The 19,970-nt window shown below is 41.6% G+C and overlaps 1 protein-coding gene across 1 annotated transcript in view; it reads left to right on the plus strand.

The window, feature by feature from the left end:
- The first annotated feature begins 7,286 nt into the window (after positions 1-7,286).
- LOC139543963 (arrestin domain-containing protein 1-like) overlaps positions 7,287-19,970 on the plus strand; it is a 41,192-nt gene continuing 28,508 nt past the window's right edge. The window contains exon 1 of the mRNA XM_071350567.1: positions 7,287-7,490. Coding sequence (XP_071206668.1) covers positions 7,373-7,490 — 118 coding nt within the window. The 5' untranslated portion in view covers positions 7,287-7,372. The remainder of the gene's footprint in view (positions 7,491-19,970) is intronic.

Genomic DNA, 19,970 nt, shown 5'->3' on the forward strand with positions numbered 1-19,970 from the left:
CCTTTGACTGTAAATTATTTGAATATATTGACAACACATGACAACCAGTCAAATAAGACTGTAAATGCATTGAATTAAGTTAGCTAAGTCATTACCAACAATTCAGCAAGAGGAGGCCTGCTCACTGTCATCTGCCATGTCTCTCCACATTTTCCTTTTGTCCTATGTTGACACCCTGGCTCAACCTTAGCCCTACCCCTAACCTTAACCGTAGTTTCATGTTCACTCCATTGCTCAGCCTTAACCCTAACCCTAGCTTCATGTCCACACACCCTGGCACAACCTAACCCTAGCTTCATGTCCACACACCCTGGCACAACCTAACCCTAGCTTCATGTCCACACACCCTGGCACAACCTAACCCTAGCTTCATGTCCACACACCCTGGCACAACCTAACCCTAGCTTCATGTCCACACACCCTGGCACAACCTAACCCTAGCTTCATGTCCACACACCCTGGCACAACCTAACCCTAGCTTCATGTCCACACACCCTGGCACAACCTAACCCTAGCTTCATGTCCACACACCCTGGCACAACCTAACCCTAGCCCCATGTCCACACCCTGTTTCAACCCTTACCAGAGACATAACCCTAACTCTAACCCTGCTGTTTATATATTAGTGTAAATACTATGTCTGTGCTGAATAACATAGCTGAATCTGGGACCAATTTAACAACCGTCATCATGCATACATCATGCAGACCATGATGTAAAAAGAAAAACTGCGTCATTATAAAACCAGGATGTATAAAGAAAAGCTGCCTTATTATGAGACGATGATGTAAAAACGATACCTGCGTTATTATGAGACCATGATGTAAAAACGAAACCTGAGTTATTATGAGACCATGATGTAAAAACGAAACCTGAGTTATTATGAGACCATGATGTAAAAACGAAACCTGAGCTATTATGAGACCATGATGTAAAAACGAAACCTGCGTTATTATGAGACCATGATGTAAAAACGAAACCTGAGTTATTATGAGACCATGATGTAAAAACGAAACCTGAGTTATTATGAGACCATGATGTAAAAACGAAACCTGAGTTATTATGAGACCATGATGTAAAAACGAAACCTGAGTTATTATGAGACCATGATGTAAAAACGAAACCTGAGTTATTATGAGACCATGATGTAAAAACGAAACCTGAGCTATTATGAGACCATGATGTAAAAACGAAACCTGCGTTATTATGAGACCATGATGTAAAAACGAAACCTGAGTTATTATGAGACCATGATGTAAAAACGAAACCTGAGTTATTATGAGACCATGATGTAAAAACGAAACCTGCGTTATTATGAGACCATGATGTAAAAACGAAACCTGCGTTATTATGAGACCATGATGTAAAAACGAAACCTGCGTTATTATGAGACCATGATGTAAAAAAGAAAACTGAACTGACTTCCATAAAACTGATATTTTATGGAAAACACTTTTACTGCAGTTTTGTTACTGCAGTAAAAAGTGCAGTTATTATATCGCTGTAGTATTGCAGTCAAACTGCAATAAACAGTTATGTCACACCCTGATCTGTTTCACCTCTTCTTGTGCTTGTCTCCACCCCCCTCCAGGTGTCGCCCACCTTCCCCCATTATCCCCTGTGTATTTATACCTGTGTTTTCTGTCTGTCTGTTGCCAGTTTGTCTTGTTTGTTCAAGCTTACCAGCGGTTGTTCCTGTCTTTTCCCAGCCTGTCTTTTTCTCATCCTCCTGGTTTTTGACCCTTGCCTTGCCTGTCCTGCCCTGTACTGACCACTGCCTGTCTCTGAGCCTGCCTGCCGTCCTGTACCTTTGCTCCACCTCTGGATTACCGACCTCTGCCTGACCTGACCCTGAGTCTGCCTGCCGTCCTGTAACGTGGCCTCTGCTCTGGATTATTGACCCCTGCCTGCCTTGACCTGTCGTTTGCCTGCCCCTATGGTTACAATTAACATTGTTACTTCACACAGTCTGCATTTGTGTCTTACCTTGATTCCTGATAAGTTATGTTACTACAGTACTACTACTGTACTGCTACTGTAGTACAACTGCACATAAAATGCATATAAAATATGTCACTACTACTAATAATGCTCAGAATCAAAACGTGTAGTTTATTTTCTTAAATGCAATACACAAAATAATTCTAAAAATCCCAAGGTCAATTGTAATGACATAAATAAATTTATAAAACGAACAGTTTGCATTACCTTAAATAACTAATTAAGACTACGCCAAGAGAAAAGCAGTGTGCGCGCATACATGAGAGAATTACGGCCTCTGCTTCAAATCCTTGATTTCATTAACGATAGGACACAGCCGGTCAAGGTGGTACAGTGGATTTCAGACAAGCGTACCACTAGCGTGGGATCTCCTCAAGGCTGTGCACTTTCTTGACTGTTGTACATATTGTACACTAATGACTTTAAAACCCTACCCTGGTAGACACCTGATAAAGTTTGCAGACGACACAGCACTGGTCAGTCTATTCCAAGGTAACGAGGAGGAGCACGTGCCAGTCTTGGAGGACTTTTTCAGGTGGTGTGACAACTCTCACTTAGTGCTCAATACAACAAAGACCAAAAAGATGCACATCGATTTTAGGAAAAATGTAACACCTTCCCCACCGACTGTTAAGGGACAAGACAGATGTAGTAGAGCAGTATAAATACCTCAAAGGGACGATGGACGGGGCCATGTACCGTCAAATCTTGGGTGAAAACCTCCTTCCCTCAGCCAGGGTATTGAAAATGGGTCGTGGATGGGTATTCCAGCATGACAATGACCCAAAACACACGGCCAAGGCAACAAAGGAGTGGCTCAAGAAGAAGCACATTAAGGTCCTGGAGTGGCCTAGCCAGTATCCAGACCTTAATCCCATAGAAAATCTGTGGAGGGAGCTGAAGGTTCGAGTTGCCAAACGTCAGCCTCAAAACCTTAATGACTTGAAGAAGATCTGCAAAGAGGAGTGGGACAAAATCCCTCCTGAGATGTGTGCAAACCTGGTGGCCAACTACAAGAAACGTCTGACCTCTGTGATTGCCAACAAGGGTTTTGCCACCAAGTACTAAGTCATGTTTTGCAGAGGGGTCAAATACTTATTTCCCTCATTAAAATGCAAATCAATTCATAACATTTTTGACATGCGTTTTTCTGGATTTTTTTGTTGATATTCTGTCTCTCACTGTTCAAATAAACCTACCATTAAAATTATAGACTGATCATTTCTTTGTCAGTGGGCAAACGTACAAAATCAGCAGGGGATCAAATACTTTTTTCCCTCACTGTATGTGTTGTAATTGACCGCAAGCTACAATGGGAAAAGTGTACTAAGCAGATTTGTACTTTTAAGGAAACTAAGCTATTTTAATGTTGATCATGTTCTATTGTCACTGTTTCACAAGCCATTTATTGAAAGTATCTTAACATATTAACATAATTTGCTGGTACAGAAATACTAGTGTCTCTCAGAGAAATATGTTAGCTCTGCTAGTAAGGTGCTAGGGGTCAAGCAGACAGGTCTGGATGTCATTTATGATATAAGAGCCTTCACAAAAGTCCTCTGATGGACCCCAGAAATCTCGTTACCAGGAGTTTGAGCTACTCCCCACTGGGCGACGTTACAGGGTACCAGGGCACAAAAGAAATGGGGCCAAACGATCCTTTGTCCCAGCAGCAGTAAGGCTCCTGAACATTGTGGTTGATAGAGGCCTACAGCTAACATTGTGGTTGATAGAGGCCTACAGCTAACATTGTGGTTGATAGAGGCCTACAGCTAACATTGTGGTTGATAGAGGCCTACAGCTAACATTGTGGTTGATAGAGGCCTACAGCTAACATTGTGGTTGATAGAGGCCTACAGCTAACATTGTGGTTGATAGAGGCCTACAGCTAACATTGTGGTTGATAGAGGCCTACAGCTAACATTGTGGTTGATAGAGGCCGACAGCTAACATTGTGGTTGATAGAGGCCTACAGCTAACATTGTGGTTAATAGAGGCCTACAGCTAACATTGTGGTTGATAGAGGCCTACAGCTAACATTGTGGTTGATAGAGGCCTACAGCTAACATTGTGGTTGATAGAGGCCTACAGCTAACATTGTGGTTGATAGAGGCCTACAGCTAACATTGTGGTTGATAGAGGCCGACAGCTAACATTGTGGTTGATAGAGGTCTACAGCTAACATTGTGGTTGATAGAGGCCTACAGCTAACATTGTGGTTGATAGAGGCCTACAGCTAACAGTGTGGTTGATAGAGGCCTACAGCTAACATTGTGGTTGATAGAGGCCTACAGCTAACATTGTGGTTGATAGAGGCCGACAGCTAAGCTAACATTGTGGTTGATAGAGGCCTACAGCTAACATTGTGGTTGATAGAGGCCTACAGCTAACATTGTGGTTGATAGAGGCCTACAGCTAACATTGTGGTTGATAGAGGCCTACAGCTAACATTGTGGTTGATAGAGGCCTACAGCTAACATTGTGGTTGATAGAGGCCTACAGCTAACATTGTGGTTGATAGAGGCCTACAGCTAACATTGTGGTTGATAGAGGCCTACAGCTAACATTGTGGTTGATAGAGGCCGACAGCTAACATTGTGGTTGATAGAGGTCTACAGCTAACATTGTGGTTGATAGAGGCCTACAGCTAACATTGTGGTTGATAGAGGCCTACAGCTAACAGTGTGGTTGATAGAGGCCTACAGCTAACATTGTGGTTGATAGAGGCCTACAGCTAACATTGTGGTTGATAGAGGCCGACAGCTAAGCTAACATTGTGGTTGATAGAGGCCTACAGCTAACATTGTGGTTGATAGAGGCCTACAGCTAACATTGTGGTTGATAGAGGCCTACAGCTAACATTGTGGTTGATAGAGGCCTACAGCTAACATTGTGGTTGATAGAGGCCGACAGCTAAGCTAACATTGTGGTTGATAGAGGCCTACAGCTAACATTGTGGTTGATAGAGGCCTACAGCTAACATTGTGGTTGATAGAGGCCTACAGCTAACATTGTGGTTGATAGAGGCCTACAGCTAACATTGTGGTTGATAGAGTGTTCTGTTGTGTATAGTGTACAGTTGAACCATTGTTTGCGCATGAATTACACTTTTTCTACATGTATTTATTGTCTGTATATGTCCTTTGTCTACGGTATCTCCGATTATGTGTTATGTATGCACAGAGCCGGAACCCAAATTACCCCATGGGGATAATATAGTAATTATCTTATCTTTACACCCTGCCCTCATTATTCAGCTTCGTCCGAATCACTGTCACTTGTCCGTAGTTCAACATTTCTGATTGACGTGATCTGTAGTGAAACATAACATACACGAAGAACCATATTAGTAAGCAATAAAAACACTTCTGCTTGATTTTTCTGGTCCAAACTATATAGCACAATTAAGGTCAGCATCAAGCCAAATGCGATTAATTCATTTTGTGTGAGCTACTGCTATACTGCTAAACAGGGGTCAATAATCAGATCTCAGAAATCAAACAGGTCATCAGATAGGTTGTGATGGCTGATATGCTATAGATGCTGGGATTAGGTTTAGGTATAGAGCTGAGGTTGGGTTTAAGGTTAGGGTTCTGGATAGTAGGTAAGCAATTTGTTGATAGTTAGTCGAACATTTAGGCACAATCCAAATACTGTAAAGAACCTTTTTCAGTGTTTAAGTTTTAATACGTCTACATGTAGCTAAGCCTTTGTCTGTGTACATACCGATTAATTGCTGCACTTCTCTTTTGGGTCTCCCTGACAACGACCTGGTCGTGTTGGATGCCCTCCTCCCATTCAGCAAATGTGTTACCAACATTTGGACCAGTGGTTACATTATAAATGGGTTTACCTGATTTGGACCTAGTAGGTGTATGGATGAGGACGTTCAGTGTAATGTGATGTGGGCTACTGATTTCAAGTCCTGATAGCTGAATGCCTCTATATGCTGGTGTTAGTACATCCATCTATCTACAGTACACCTTCAGTTGCCGTATCATGTGACTATGGACTGCTGCTGGCATCACGTTTACATGGATTGATTTATCCTATGTCGCTGAAAATGGCACACATTTTGTAAATTACTCATAAATTGAGTAATAGATGGGGATTGACTGTCAAAGAAGAGGATTATTTCAGCTACTTCTACAGGCGTTTGAATCAGCAACCTGGAGGATAAACAGTATACAGTACAACACACTGCTTCAAAATTGAACACTTATTCAGACAAGATCAGAGCCATTTCCATGGATACTGGTAGTAACTTGGCAACGACCGTGTCTGTCTGTTGTCATGGAAGCATATGTCTCATTACATCTGATGTACGCTGCTTTTTCTGCAAGTAATGACTGGGATACAACTCAGTCATCGTCTCTCTCGCTCTATCTCTATCGCCTCTCTCTCTTTTACACATACGCATGCACGCACAAGCAAGCTTGTGTGTGCATGTGTGTGCATGAACGTGTGCATGCATGTGTGTGTGTGAATGCAATAAATGTATGTTTCACCAACTTGCACTTTAATATATCACCTATTCCAATACATGCACTATTAAAGCAGTAAAGGGTAGATGACGTACCTTAGATTAATATGGCACAACCAGCTCTTCATTTGGGAACAAAGTACCAGTCCCATTTCAGCTTGGGAGCTCAATCTCTCCAGGACACTTTTATTATTTTCTCTAAGAGCTGAGAGCTATAAACATCACATTCTTCTGCTCAGAAGCATAATTGAATCTGGGCTGAGTAGGACAAATTGATGATGTCAGCAGCATGTAGCTACACTCTGGAGATGGGGATTTCCCTGCTGTGTCTCGTGTCTAGTGATGTGGGGGTGGGGATGGATGGATGAATGGATGGAGAGAGGGGTATCCCACCATCCAGTGTTTGATGTATCCTTAGGGCTTAGGCTACTACTGAGTGGATGTGGTCTGGGAGCTCAACTCAATCAATGACTGGATGTCTGAGAAAGAGTTGTAGCAATATAGAATAATGCAAAGAAGGCCAATGTTTGGTAGCTAAAACTGGCTACTACTGTAGATACAGTGTTACCATAATATCTACACTGGGATGTGTACTGTGAACACGTCAAGATGGCCTAAACACAAAGACCTAAATAACCAAATATTTACATTATGTGGTGCGTTATGGAAGAGTACCAACCTTGAATAGATTCAATGTATCCGCATATAATTTTTAAATAATGGATCAAATATTGTCGTAATGACGTCACTGCCACTGGAAACTAGGTGTAGTGCGTGCTGCAGCTGGGACTAGAGAGCTCTGTCTGCTCAGCTTCCATTCGGCGGTAGACGGTTACCTCGCGCACCACTAAGCGCTTTTTGTTGTGAGACGCAGAGGGTTGCGGAGTCATGGGTAAGCTTAAGGAATTCGATATTACTTTCACCAACAACAAAGTGGTCTACAGCCCTGGCGAATCCATAAGTGGGTCTGTGAAAATTACAACCGGTACCTCACTGCAATATAAAGGTAAGATTACATCTTTTTTTGTATGTATCACTGGCTCAATGAAGCGCATCAGGGTTCGATTTCGGTGGACGAACTGAACGGGAGGAGAGGAACTTTTCCTCTCTTTACATGGCCTAAACAGAAGATAACGTCCTTAAAGTGTTCTATTGTTCGTTCTATTTGTATTTTGTCATTCAAAATAGGATTGAAGTAGCCTATATTTATGTTTGATACATATTGCGCATTGGTGCTGGGTTAAGTGGACATGCCTGTTCTTGACTGAGACAGCTGCTGATTTCAGATGTTTACGGCAGTTTTGCTAAGAGATCAAATCAGACAGTAGGCTACATACTGTAACGTTACCGCATCCTGTTTAGTTCTAGTTTAGTATGACCTGTAGCTTAGTGTTCACAGTTTCACATCTGTTGCTAGTTATAACGGTATGCCGTGAAGCAAAACCACGATCATAGAAAGTCAACAGGTGTGGTTGTGTAGTGATTTTCTCATTTTAATCTGGTCAATTGTTACTAAAAAATACCGAATATTTTAGGACTTGCATAGATATGCTGTTTTTGATATGGTAGATTTGGACCAACAGTGGATGAACAGTTCTAGAGAAGGTAGGTTAGGCAAGGTGGAGGGCAGCTTGTAAGGTTTCCATGGCGTTACACAAAGAATCTATTGTTTATATTGTGTGTGTAGAAGTGATCTTAGACTGGATTCATGTCAGATAATAGGGGAATGCAATCAGTCTATAGCCAGAGACACCTTTCACATAAGGTCTATGTACAGTTGAAGTCGGAAGTTTACATAGACTTAGGTTGGAGTCATTAAAACTCGTTTTTCAGCCGCTCCACAGATTTCTTTTTAACAAACTATAGTTTTGGAAAGTCAGTTAGGACATCTACTTTGTGTATGACACAAGTAATTTTTCCAACAATTGTTTACAGACAGATTATTTCACTTATAATTCACTGTATCACAATTCCAGTGGGTCAGAAGTTTACATACACTAAATTGACTGTGCCTTTAAACAGCTTGGAAAATTCCAGAAAATTATGTCATGGCTTTAGAAGCTTCTGATAGGCTAATTGACATAATTTGAGTCAATTGGAGGTGTACCTGTGAATGTATTTCAAGGCCTACCTTCAAACTCAGTGCCTCTTTGCTTGACATCATGGGAAAATCAAAAGAAACCAGCCAAGACCTCCAAATTGTAGACCTCCACAAGTCTGGTTCATCCTTGGGAGCAATTTCCACACGCCTGAAGGTATCATGTTCAACTGTACAAACAATAGTACGCAAGTATAAACACCATGGGACCACGCAGCCGTCATACCGCTCAGGAAGGAGACGCGTTCTGTCTCCTAGAGATGAACGTACTTTGGTGCAAAAAGTGCAAATCAATCCCAGAACAACAGCAAAGGACCTTGTGAAGATGCTGGAGGAAACAGGTACAAAAGTATCTATATCCACAGTAAAACGAGTCCTATATCGACATAACCTAAACGGCCGCTCAGCAAGGAAGAAGCCACTGCTCCAAAACTGCCATAAAAAAAGCCATACGGTTTGCAACTGCACATGGGGACAAAGATCGTACTTTTTGGAGAAATGTCCTCTGTTCTGATGAAACAAAAATAGAACTGTTTGGCCATAATGACCATCGTTATGTTTGGAGGAAAAAGGGGAATGGCTTGCAAGCCGAAGAACACCATGGTTACTTGAAATGCAAACCCTTCCCAGAATCCCCATTAATGTAGTCTGACTAATGCAAAGTATTCTGCAAGCATCCATCATATGACTTCCCAAGTTCTTCTTCAATCTATGTTTGCTTTCTTGGTGAGCACTTGTACATGGATCTGATCCAAATTTGAAATCACATTATTCTACATGTGTTATTCAGGTAACTTATTAGTAAGTTTGAATACGAATGTTTTCCTGTCTGAATCATGTTGTGTGACATGGTGAATTCAATCCAACATTTCTTAGTGTCCTTGACTGTTTGAGTCTGACACACCTTGACATGTCTATGTATGTATTACTGGATTAAGGACCGTCCTATGTTTGCAGACCTGTGACAGATGGTATTACAAGAGTTGTACAATATTTACTGTGATATGTTATGTGAGGTCATATTAGACCTGAGTGTGCACTTGACATCAGAGGCACTCACCATGCTCCGGCCCGGCGAGCACACATCCCTATGATGACTGATGGGACTAATAAGGGCGAACTCTGAGGACACAGACACTTAGGGGGTAGTGTTAGTAGGGAGGTGTTGTCATCAGCCTAGCACCCTAACCCTCTCATGTCACCCAGCGTTGTTGGCCTAATGACCTAATTTCACTTTTATTTAACCAGGTAGGAAAGTGGAGAACAAGTTCTCATTTACAACTGCGACCTGGCCAAGATAAAGCAAAGCAGTTCGACAAAAACTACAACATAGAGTTACACATAAACAAACGTACAGTCAATAACTGTCACGCCCTGACCTTAGTTATCTCTGTTTTATTAATTTATTTTGGTTAGGTCAGGGTGTGACTAGGGTGGGTATGCTGGTTTTGTATTGTCTAGGGTTTTTTGTATGTCTAGGGGTTTTGGTAGTCTAGGTATATGTAGGTCTATGGTGGCCTGAATTGGTTCCCAATCAGAGGCAGCTGTTTATCGTTGTCTCTGATTGGGGATCATATTTAGGTTGCCATTTTCCCTTTTGGTTTTGTGGGTTCTTGTTCTGTGTTTAGTTGCCTGTCTGCACTATCCATATTTGCTTCACGCTTCGTTTTGTTATTTTGTTCGTTTTGTTCAGTGTTTCGTTCTTTAATAAAGAAGAATGTACGCTTACCACGCTGCGCCTTGGTCTCCTCCTTACGATGGCCGTGACAATAACACTATAGAAAAATCGATGTACAGTGTGTGCAAATGTAGAAGAGTAGGGCGGTAAGGCAATAAACAGGCCATAGAGGCAAAATAATTACAATTTAGCATTAACACTGGAGTGATAGCTGTGCAGATGATGATGTGCAAGTAGTGATACTGGGGTGCAAAAGAGCAAGAAGATAAATAACAATAAGGGGATGAGGTAGTTGGGAGTGCTATTTACAGATTAGCTGTGTATAGGTACAGTGATCGGTAAGCTGCTCTGACAGCTGATGCTTAAAGTTAGAGAGGGAGATATAAGACTGGATCCAGCTTCAGTAATTTTTGCAATTCATTCCAAGATACCTCATTGCTTCGGCAGTTTTAAGTAGATAGTCTATGAATACACACAAAGCACTCACATTAGACTTCTACTGTGAAACACGTGACCAGACCATGGTATCGCCTCAGTGTGATATATGGTACTTCCTTGCTGAATGCAGACTCTTTAGGTTAAGATATTCTGGCTCCATTTCAGGCTCTTTCTCAGCCAAGACATCATACTTTAATGTAAATGTTTAGCTATGTGATCAATGAAATCATCCTTTTAAATGCAATGGCTGCCCTATTTGATTTATGGCATCATCATCCGTTAAATGCCTTGGCTCTAAATTTGATCAATGACAGACTGTTTTAAATGCCCTGTCTGTGACCTGAGAAATTGTCTTGATTTGCTTCCAGTAGTAATGCCAGTCATGTTTTTCTATACAGTGATTGGTGAAACATTGCGACCTGATGAATAGGGTCCAGGAATACTCTGTGTTCCTATCAGAGGCTGTACATTCAGAAGAGTCCTATTCCAATCCCCTCACTATCCATCTCATAACACCATAATAACCTTTTTTTTAATCCAACCAAATCCATTTAGATTAGTGAGAGAAATACATGATGTTTTTCCTGTGTCCTATCCTTAACATTGAGATTCACATTAGGAATGCCAGTGTTAAAATGTATGACACATGTATCCCATCTTCTCTTGATATGGTTGCTGCTGCCCTACTCTAAAGCAATGATAATAACCCTACTGTCCATTGTGACAAATGTCAGCACTCAGTCTTATCTCTCCCTCTGAGTTTTTTTCCACTATGGATGTTGCCTATAGAAGCTCCACTCCTCAGAGCGAGAGGAGGGAAAATTGGGTGAAATTATTCTCTTTCTTCTTGCCGCACCATTGTCCGTGAGCTGCCTATTTTCTACACAATCAGCCTAGTCTCCTCTCATTTAGTCAGTCTGCATGAAGTCTGTGAGGCCCTAGGAGACAGTCCTCAAGAGCTTTTAAAAAATTATTCTGCTGATGTGTAGCCAAGTCTATTTCGCTAGCCAGCCCTAGCAAGCCCTGAATCGTGTTGAGGAACATCAGACACTGGTTCTTGTATTTCATTATGCCATCGTCACTATAGGCAACAGGACTGCTGTGAGGATATTTTAGGAGATCGATCTGATTAAAGTCACATGGGTGCGTCTTTTCTGTGGGTAAATATGTGTATCTGTGTGTATCAGGCACTACAGTGTATGCTATATGTGTACCATTATTACATGCATTACTTCATCATATGAGCTATATGGATTTGCTCCATAGCCGCCATGTATTTACATTGTGATCTGAGTGAGGTGTATACAGTTACCCAGTATTGTACTGCAATAAATAGAATAGTAAGTTTGGTGGCGTCTGCAGCCCCCCGTGTGTCTGCTATAGTTCGTATGTAGAGCTGGACAATGGATGATGAGGGAGATTAAGTTGCCAACTGTATTATTGATGAAGAGTAGACCATTGGTCTGTATTTCCATTGATTAGCTAGCAGAGGAAGACAAACACAAATAAACACACACAAATAATGCACCTGTTATAACAATTTGTTATTATTTAGTTGTGCATTTCTAGCCATATCTCCAAAAAACATTAGGTCTGATTCTTTGCCATTAATTCAGCACAAGTACACATACAGGCTAGCACCGGTACACCAAGGCTTTACATTTTTTGGTGTATTAAACTTAGCATTCATTCAGTGGCAGGGAAACCCGCGGAGTCAATAATAAGAGTGTGACCTTCCCTTTACAGATCTGACGTGGTGGCTGTGAGAGTCAGGGTGTCTATTCTATTAATTGTGCTGTTCTGTGTTGACTGGAGCTTCCTCTGGGTGAGCAGCATAGTGGGCCCCAGTCTGAATATAGACATCTGATACAGTAAGGTAACACCACTGTATTGATACTGCTGCTTTCAACAGAAAACAGGTTGTTGTCAGAATATATCATTGGCTCTTGCAGCTGATCCATCTGACAAGGCCTGATTTCTGCACTTTCAATGTGCTGTTAGTAGTAGGGCTTTAGCGAGAGTAATACTTAAAACACAGATACATAGTAAGGAAAAGAATGTGTCCAAAGGTGAGGCTTGAAGGAAATGAAACCTAACATTTCAGGTAAAAATGGCTCTATCAGTCTATCTAATCACCTCTTGGAACTAGGCCTACATAGATAAACCAGAAACAAAACAATGCAGGCCTATAGTAGTTACTAGCATCTGGAATGTTATTCTCCTGGAGTGAATAATAATGCCTGTTTGGGTTAACTGTACAAGCCTAAGCATACTGCAAACAGCAAGGTGGGGAAATCAGGCTTGGACCTATTCAGCCTGTTTGTTTGTAGCTGGCTGATAATGGATCTCGGTTGAGCTTGTGCAAACAGAAACAGACAAACATTTACAGTAACCCAACGCTCATGAACCGTACCAGAAACCACTGCCCTCACTAAAAACACTCTTTACCTTTCCATGTCATGTGGTCCCGTGTGACTCAGTTGGTAGCGCATGGTGCTTGCAATGCCAGGGTTGTGGGTTTGATTCCTAAAGGGGACCAGTATGAAAATGTATGGACTCACTACTACTAAGTCACTCTGGAAGAGAGTGTCTGCTAAGTGATTAAAATGTAATGACTGACTTGCTTGTTTCAGTTTGCCCTGTAAGACCCACAAAACACAAGGCTTTCAAACACATGTTGTTGGGATGGTGAGGTCATGTAATCAGTTTGAACTTTTATGGTTCATTCCCTGGTGAGGAGTAGTTGGCTGGGTAACCACTAACCAGCATTAACCTTGATGACTCCCGTCTCACACCCACTTCAGCAAACACTCCCTGCCCCTGCATTCCTGGCTGTAAATGGTTGTGAGTCACAAAGAAAGACTTCCCCACAGGACCAGGGTCTCAGTTTCTCCCTGGTCTGTCTAGACTGAGGAGTTGAACTAAATCATGATATAATCATAGCTAGGTCTGGCACAATTACTGTATAATCATGTAACCAAAGATTATGGATGAAGACCATCATGAAAATACAATAACCTCCAATAACTGTAAAAAACAAACACAGCCGGGCATTCGTGCGGTTGAGTCTTTACAACCTGATGAAACTTTGTTGCGGCTGGCTGAAACAAGCAAGGTGTTGTAGCGATGCCCCCTCCCTGCAGCAGCAGCACATTCAGGGCCTATTCCTCTGCCCAGGTGTTGCTGACGCTTGCCAAATCTTACAACACCTGGATAGGTATTTTACCTATAAGCTAACCGCATCCTATGTTATAGCAATCTGGTGTCCAACGGCACAGTCGACGATGTGGCACGCAACCATTGGTTGATGCATGCAACGTCTTTGCAGGGGATGGGCACCTATGTCAGGAGCGGAGGCGATAAGAAAATGTACGTATTTAAAAAAACAAATGCTATTCAAACTATTTTAACGGTGACCACGGTCATTTGTCAAACCAATAACCTATGATTATTCTATGATCGTTACAGCCCTAATCATAGCCCTGAAGGAGTGTGGAGGGAAGGTTGTTGATGATTAGCTAGATGTGTCAGACTTTTGAGGCAAAAGGCCCAAGCATTGCTTTGCCTCAGACGTTGATGGGATTACTTACAATGGTTAAAAAAGCTTCATACAATATTGTTTAATTGCTCAGTCCTGGCAGCATTAACAGCCACCATCCACTACCTCCCCCTTTGGCTTAGACATATGATTGGACCTTTTCTGACCTGCCTACCCCAACTCCCTCATAAACCTCTACTCTATCAGAAGCCCTCGGTGGAAGCCCACCCCTTCCTCACCTACCACGCTCCTTTCTTTTCTCCTCTTCCCTTAATCTCTTCCTCTAACAGACAGCCAACAGGACTTAGTTCCCTAAAGTTATATTTGCCTGGCTAGTCTACTTGGCTGCACTGGAGACAGGGGTTTGTAGTTGATTTCCTTTCTTGACAAGTGTAAGCAATAAGCTGATGCCAATCATTTGACTGGCTTTAACTTGTTCAATTGTTACAGATCAGTGCAGACAGGTAGCTAAAGATCAGACTCTTCCTGGGTGGGGATGGATGAGCCACCTACCACTCATGCATTGTGTAAGAGGCAGGAACATTGGTATCCTGCTTTGAGATACAGATTACATTTTTATTGTCATTATCTACCCACCAGCTAGAGTTTCCATTTAGGGTGTACTGTTATCTGTTGTGACACAATGTCACAGGCGATTGGCTGTTTTATTGTTTACTAGTACTGTATAAGCTCACGAAACTAACTGATTTCCTCTAACTGACTGGTTTCCTTTAACCACCCCCTTGTTGTGGGTGGTGTGGGGCTGGAAGCTCCTCTGGAATGTCACACATTCCACCGTACCACTCTCTACTGCTGGACACTGAGTGGAAGGTTTGATGGGTCTGAGCTGACTACCCAACACACAAGTCCACTACCTGAGACAGGTCAGAAGCCTGTGTGTGTGTGTGCGTGTGCGTGTGTGTGTGTGTGTGTGTGTGTGTGTGTGTGTGTGTGTGTGTGTGTGTGTGTGTGTGTGTGTGTGTGTGTGTGTGTGTGTGTGTGTGTGTGTGTGTGTGTGTGTGAATTTAATGTGTTGGTTACCATGCCAGCAACTTAAGATCAGTGGCCACTGGAGAGAGGGGGTTTCTACCCTCCCTCCTCGCCTCTCCACCTGTAATAGTCTAGGTTAGTTTCCAGGTGCCCTTTCTCACTCTGCCCCTCCCCTCCCCTCTCCTCTCAAAACAAAGGCTCCTCTGGCCTCAGGAGTTTCTCCATCTCCCTCTAGGTTACGTCATCTCACACAACAGTTTATGCTACTCATATTCAGTTGTTTGGTAATGGAATCATGTTGGAAATCCATTTATCAGGTCACAGATTTCTCTATTTGACCTAGTTTGCTGTGTCAGATCAAGTGGAAAAAGGATTTAAGGATTTATCACAAAATGACCCAAACTGATTATGGTTATTTCCTATTTGGCACATGGGTAAGCAAGAGTAACAACATTCATATCCCCCGTGTTTGAACTGCTCAGGATTCTAAGAAATGCTCTGAAGTAGTTAAACAAATTACTTTAATGAGTCTTTGAAAACAGGGCTTAATATAGAAACACATTGATGTGCATAGATTTCACAGATTTCCACAAATTACAATCTAATCCTTCCACACTAATTCAGCAGATCCTCCAGCTCAATAATGTGTAAAAGGACCAATGAGCACCAACATGTGAAGTTCATAGGAGCATGTACAATTCGGTGTCAAATGAAAGCTAAGAGTTCATATTCTTGAGAAATTAAGGCAGATCTACATTTTCCAACCATTACATCCTAAAAATCCCAAACATTTGGAATAAGCAAAGGCTCTGATTTCTGGTCTAACAGATGGAAAAGGGAACTTAGAAAACATCAACTAGAAAAAGTCTTAAAAGGTATTAGAAATACATCAAAACATAATGTTGAAGTAAAGACCCCGGCCAACTAATATCAACACTTATATTTAGTTTTGGAGACATTTGTCTGCCTTCTGTAAGTTTAAGAAACATTGCCTTGTGCCTTCAAATTCAGTTACCAAAAACCCACGTATCTTTCAGATATTTTCACATTTCTCTCCCTGAGATAATGAATGTTCACAGAAGTAACAAGTTAAGGTAGACCTATCAATTAGTTATAGTGTTTTTACTGGTATCAATTTTGTTAATTAATTATTAATGATTAACTTCTGCAATTGAATTGGCTACAATGCGAAATCATAGTAGTCACAAATCACAGTTGGGTTCACAAGTTTGGACAGCACAGTACAGCACAGTAGAGTGCAGTAAAGAAAGGTAGAGTACACAGTAGTTCAGCAGAGTAGAGTTCAGTACAGTACAAAGTAGAGCACACTAGAGTTGAGTACACTATAATGTATTGTACTGTACTGGACTCGACTGTACTCTACTGTGCTCTGCTGTACTGTACTAAACTCGACTGTACTGTACTGAACTCTACTCTACTGTTCTGTGCTGTACTTTGATGTCTATGATTGGTTCAGATTTGGCCCGGTCTTGTTTGGGGGCAGAGCTCATTAAAATAATAGCCAGTGTGTAGAATAATACCCGAATATGCAAAGGAGACTATTACATACCTTTGTGTACCTATTTAGGATACAGCATCATGAAGAGAATGACATTCATATCCATAATTATGCATTTCTGTGTAGTACAGATCAGGGACCTGTGATGAAATGCCATTAATGCAATTCTATTACTGGGTGTAAATCCATTTCACTTACTGTAGTTCAGTAAGTCAATGTGTCATTTCATAGCTGACACCCCATTCTTTCTGCAGACATCGTTGAATCTTAATTCGGAGCAGATATTTAATAGACTTCATGGAAAATGTGGACACATAAATCTGAGGGAGATTTTACAGATATTCTGTAACCAAACTTTGCATCTGCACAGTTCTTCCAGTAAATGTGTTTTTGTAAAATGTTCAGTGTAAATTGTTAGAAGTAGTCCTTGTGCATAAAGTTGTATGGTTTATTAAACTTTGAAATTAATAGGTTTTGGTTAGCATACATTTTAAGTGAAAAACCTGAGTCTCTAACTTCATTCATACTGGACACAGGGACATAAAAATGGTGTCCACAAGTTCATCTGACTCTGGGGAAGTAGATAAAGGGCCTCATTGCCAAAAACCTGATGTATCCCTTTAATATTAAAGAGATAAGCAGATAATGGGAATCAGTAACAATACAAAAAAAAGTAAACTGTGCCTTTTGGTGGCTGATTTTACATTAGGAATACTGAGGAGGAAAGAGATCTCAAGGCCATCACTGGGGCATATACTCATCCTTCTGTTGGCTTATCTTTATGTACACAATCAAAGCAGATGTCCCCATATTTCAAATACATGTATATTTCTTACAAATAGCCCCCATAAGCAGGTGTGAAAGTAAGCAGGAATAGTCGGGTACGGAGTACCGGCAAAATAAATAGTGGGGGTACACCGCAAATACATGTATATTTCTTACAAATAGCCCCCATAAGCAGGTGTGAAAATAAGCAGGAATAGTCGGGTACGGAGTACCGGCAAAATAAATAGTGGGGGTACACCGTGCCGGTAAAACATGAGCCTGTAGGCTATTACACTATTTATCATTACCACATGTACTGTAAGTCGCATGACAAATATACGAATAAACTTGAAAACTTGGGGAATACACTCCAAAATGCGGTGTGGTTCAATGATAACACTGACATTTTGCCAGAGATGAGACGGAGACCCACGAGGACAGCAGTGTACACATCAATTCAATTTAAAAGACCTGTGTGGGCCTAATGAATGACAATCACCGAATGTCATTCATAACACTTTTGGGTGTTTTGTAAGTGATGTCTGTTTGCATTATTTTAGAGTGGAGTAGTCTAATAGTTGGAATAGTAACTGAAGTCTGGACACGGACTGCAGCCTGTTATAATATTAACTCCTGCAGAATTAAGTGTTAATCACAGTAAAATGACAGATCAAATGTTAATTTTGTCTTGGAAACAGTAGTGGAGAAATATTATTTCTTTCTTTCAGCATTTTGAGAGAATACAAATGCGAGCTTAGGGACCTGTTGTGTTGACTAAACGTGTAATTTATTTTAATTTATTTTAGCTACATAAAAGCGGACAGTATTTCATTTTCAACTACATAAAATATGCATCCAAGACGTGCTGAAATACTATCAGAAATATGTTTGATCGTTGTCACAGCTTTCCATTTCCTTAAAACTGGTCAAACTGATGTCATTTGTGGGCCTCCCGAGTGGCACAGCGGTCTAAGGCACTACATCGCAGTGCTTTAGGCGTCACTACAGACCCGTGTTTGATCCCAGGCTGTGTCACAACTGGCTGTGACCAGGAGTTCCATAGGGCGGCGCACAATTGGTCCAGCGCTGTCCGGGTTAGGGGGGGTTTGGCCAGGGGGTGGCTTTACTTGGCTCATCATGCTCTAGCGACTCTTTGTGGCAGGCCAGGCGCCTGCAGGCTGACTTCAGTCATCAGTTGAACAGTGTTTCCTCTGACACATTGGTGTGGCTGGCTTCCGGGTTAAGCGGCAGGTGTTAAGCGGCGCGGTTTGGCATGTCATGTTTCAGAGGACGCATGACTCGACCGTTGCCTCTCCCGGACCCGTTGGGGGAGTTGCAGCGATGAGACGATCGTAATGGGAAATTATGTCATTTGGAAATCCTCGCTCCGTGAGAAAAGCAGAAATGAAAGAGAAAACTTTACCGATGTAAACTAGATTGTTGATGATGCGTTGATCATTCTATAAATATATGACATTATTCTGGTGATCAAGGCTTTATTTATACTGAACAAAAATACAAAAGCAAATTGAAACAGTTTCAAAGATTTGACTGAGTTACAGTTCATATAAGGAAATCAGTCAATTTAAATCAATTCACAAGGCACTAATCAATGGATTTCACATAACTGGCCAGGAGTGCAGCCATGGGGGGGCCTTGGAGGGCATAGGCCCACCCACTTGGGAGCCAGGCCCAGCCAATTATAATAATTTTTCCCCCACAAAAGGGCTTTATTTAACGACAGAAATAGTGCTCAGTTTCATCAGCTGTCGGGTGGCTGGTCTCAGACGATGCTGCAGGTGAAGAAGCCGGATATGGAGGTCCTTGGCAGGCATGGTTATACGTGGTCTGCGGTTGTGAGGCTAGTTGTATTGCCAAATTCTCTAAAACAACATTGGAGGCAGCTTATGGTAGAGAAATTAACATTCAGTTATCTGGCAACATCTCTGGTGGACATTCCTGCAGGCAGCATGCCAATTGCAGGCTCTGTCAACTTGAGACATCTGTGGCAATGTGTTGCGTGACAAAATTTGACATTTTAAAGTGGTGTTTTATTTTCCCCAGCACAAGGTGCACCTGTGTAACGATCATGCTGTTTAATCAGCTTCTTGATATGCCACACATGTTAGGTGGATGGATTATTTTGGCAAAGGAGAAATGCTCACTAACAGGGATGTAAACAAATTTGTGCACAAAATCTTGAGAGATGTAAGCTTTTTGTGCGAATGGAACATTTCTGGGATTTTTTTTCTCCAGCTCATGAAACATGGGACCAACACGTTACATGTTGCGTTTGTATTTTTGTTCAGTGTAGTATTTTAGGCACATAGAGATCTACTTAGGCACATACATCTACTTTCACCCCTGCCCATAAGTATTTCTCCAGTGGTGTCTTTGCTAATAATCTCAGTGATCACTGTCCAATTAGAGATACCAAACAGATTAACACTGATTCTCATA

Source organism: Salvelinus alpinus, chromosome 18, assembly GCF_045679555.1.
Source record: "Salvelinus alpinus chromosome 18, SLU_Salpinus.1, whole genome shotgun sequence".
In the NCBI taxonomy this organism is placed as follows: domain Eukaryota; kingdom Metazoa; phylum Chordata; class Actinopteri; order Salmoniformes; family Salmonidae; genus Salvelinus; species Salvelinus alpinus.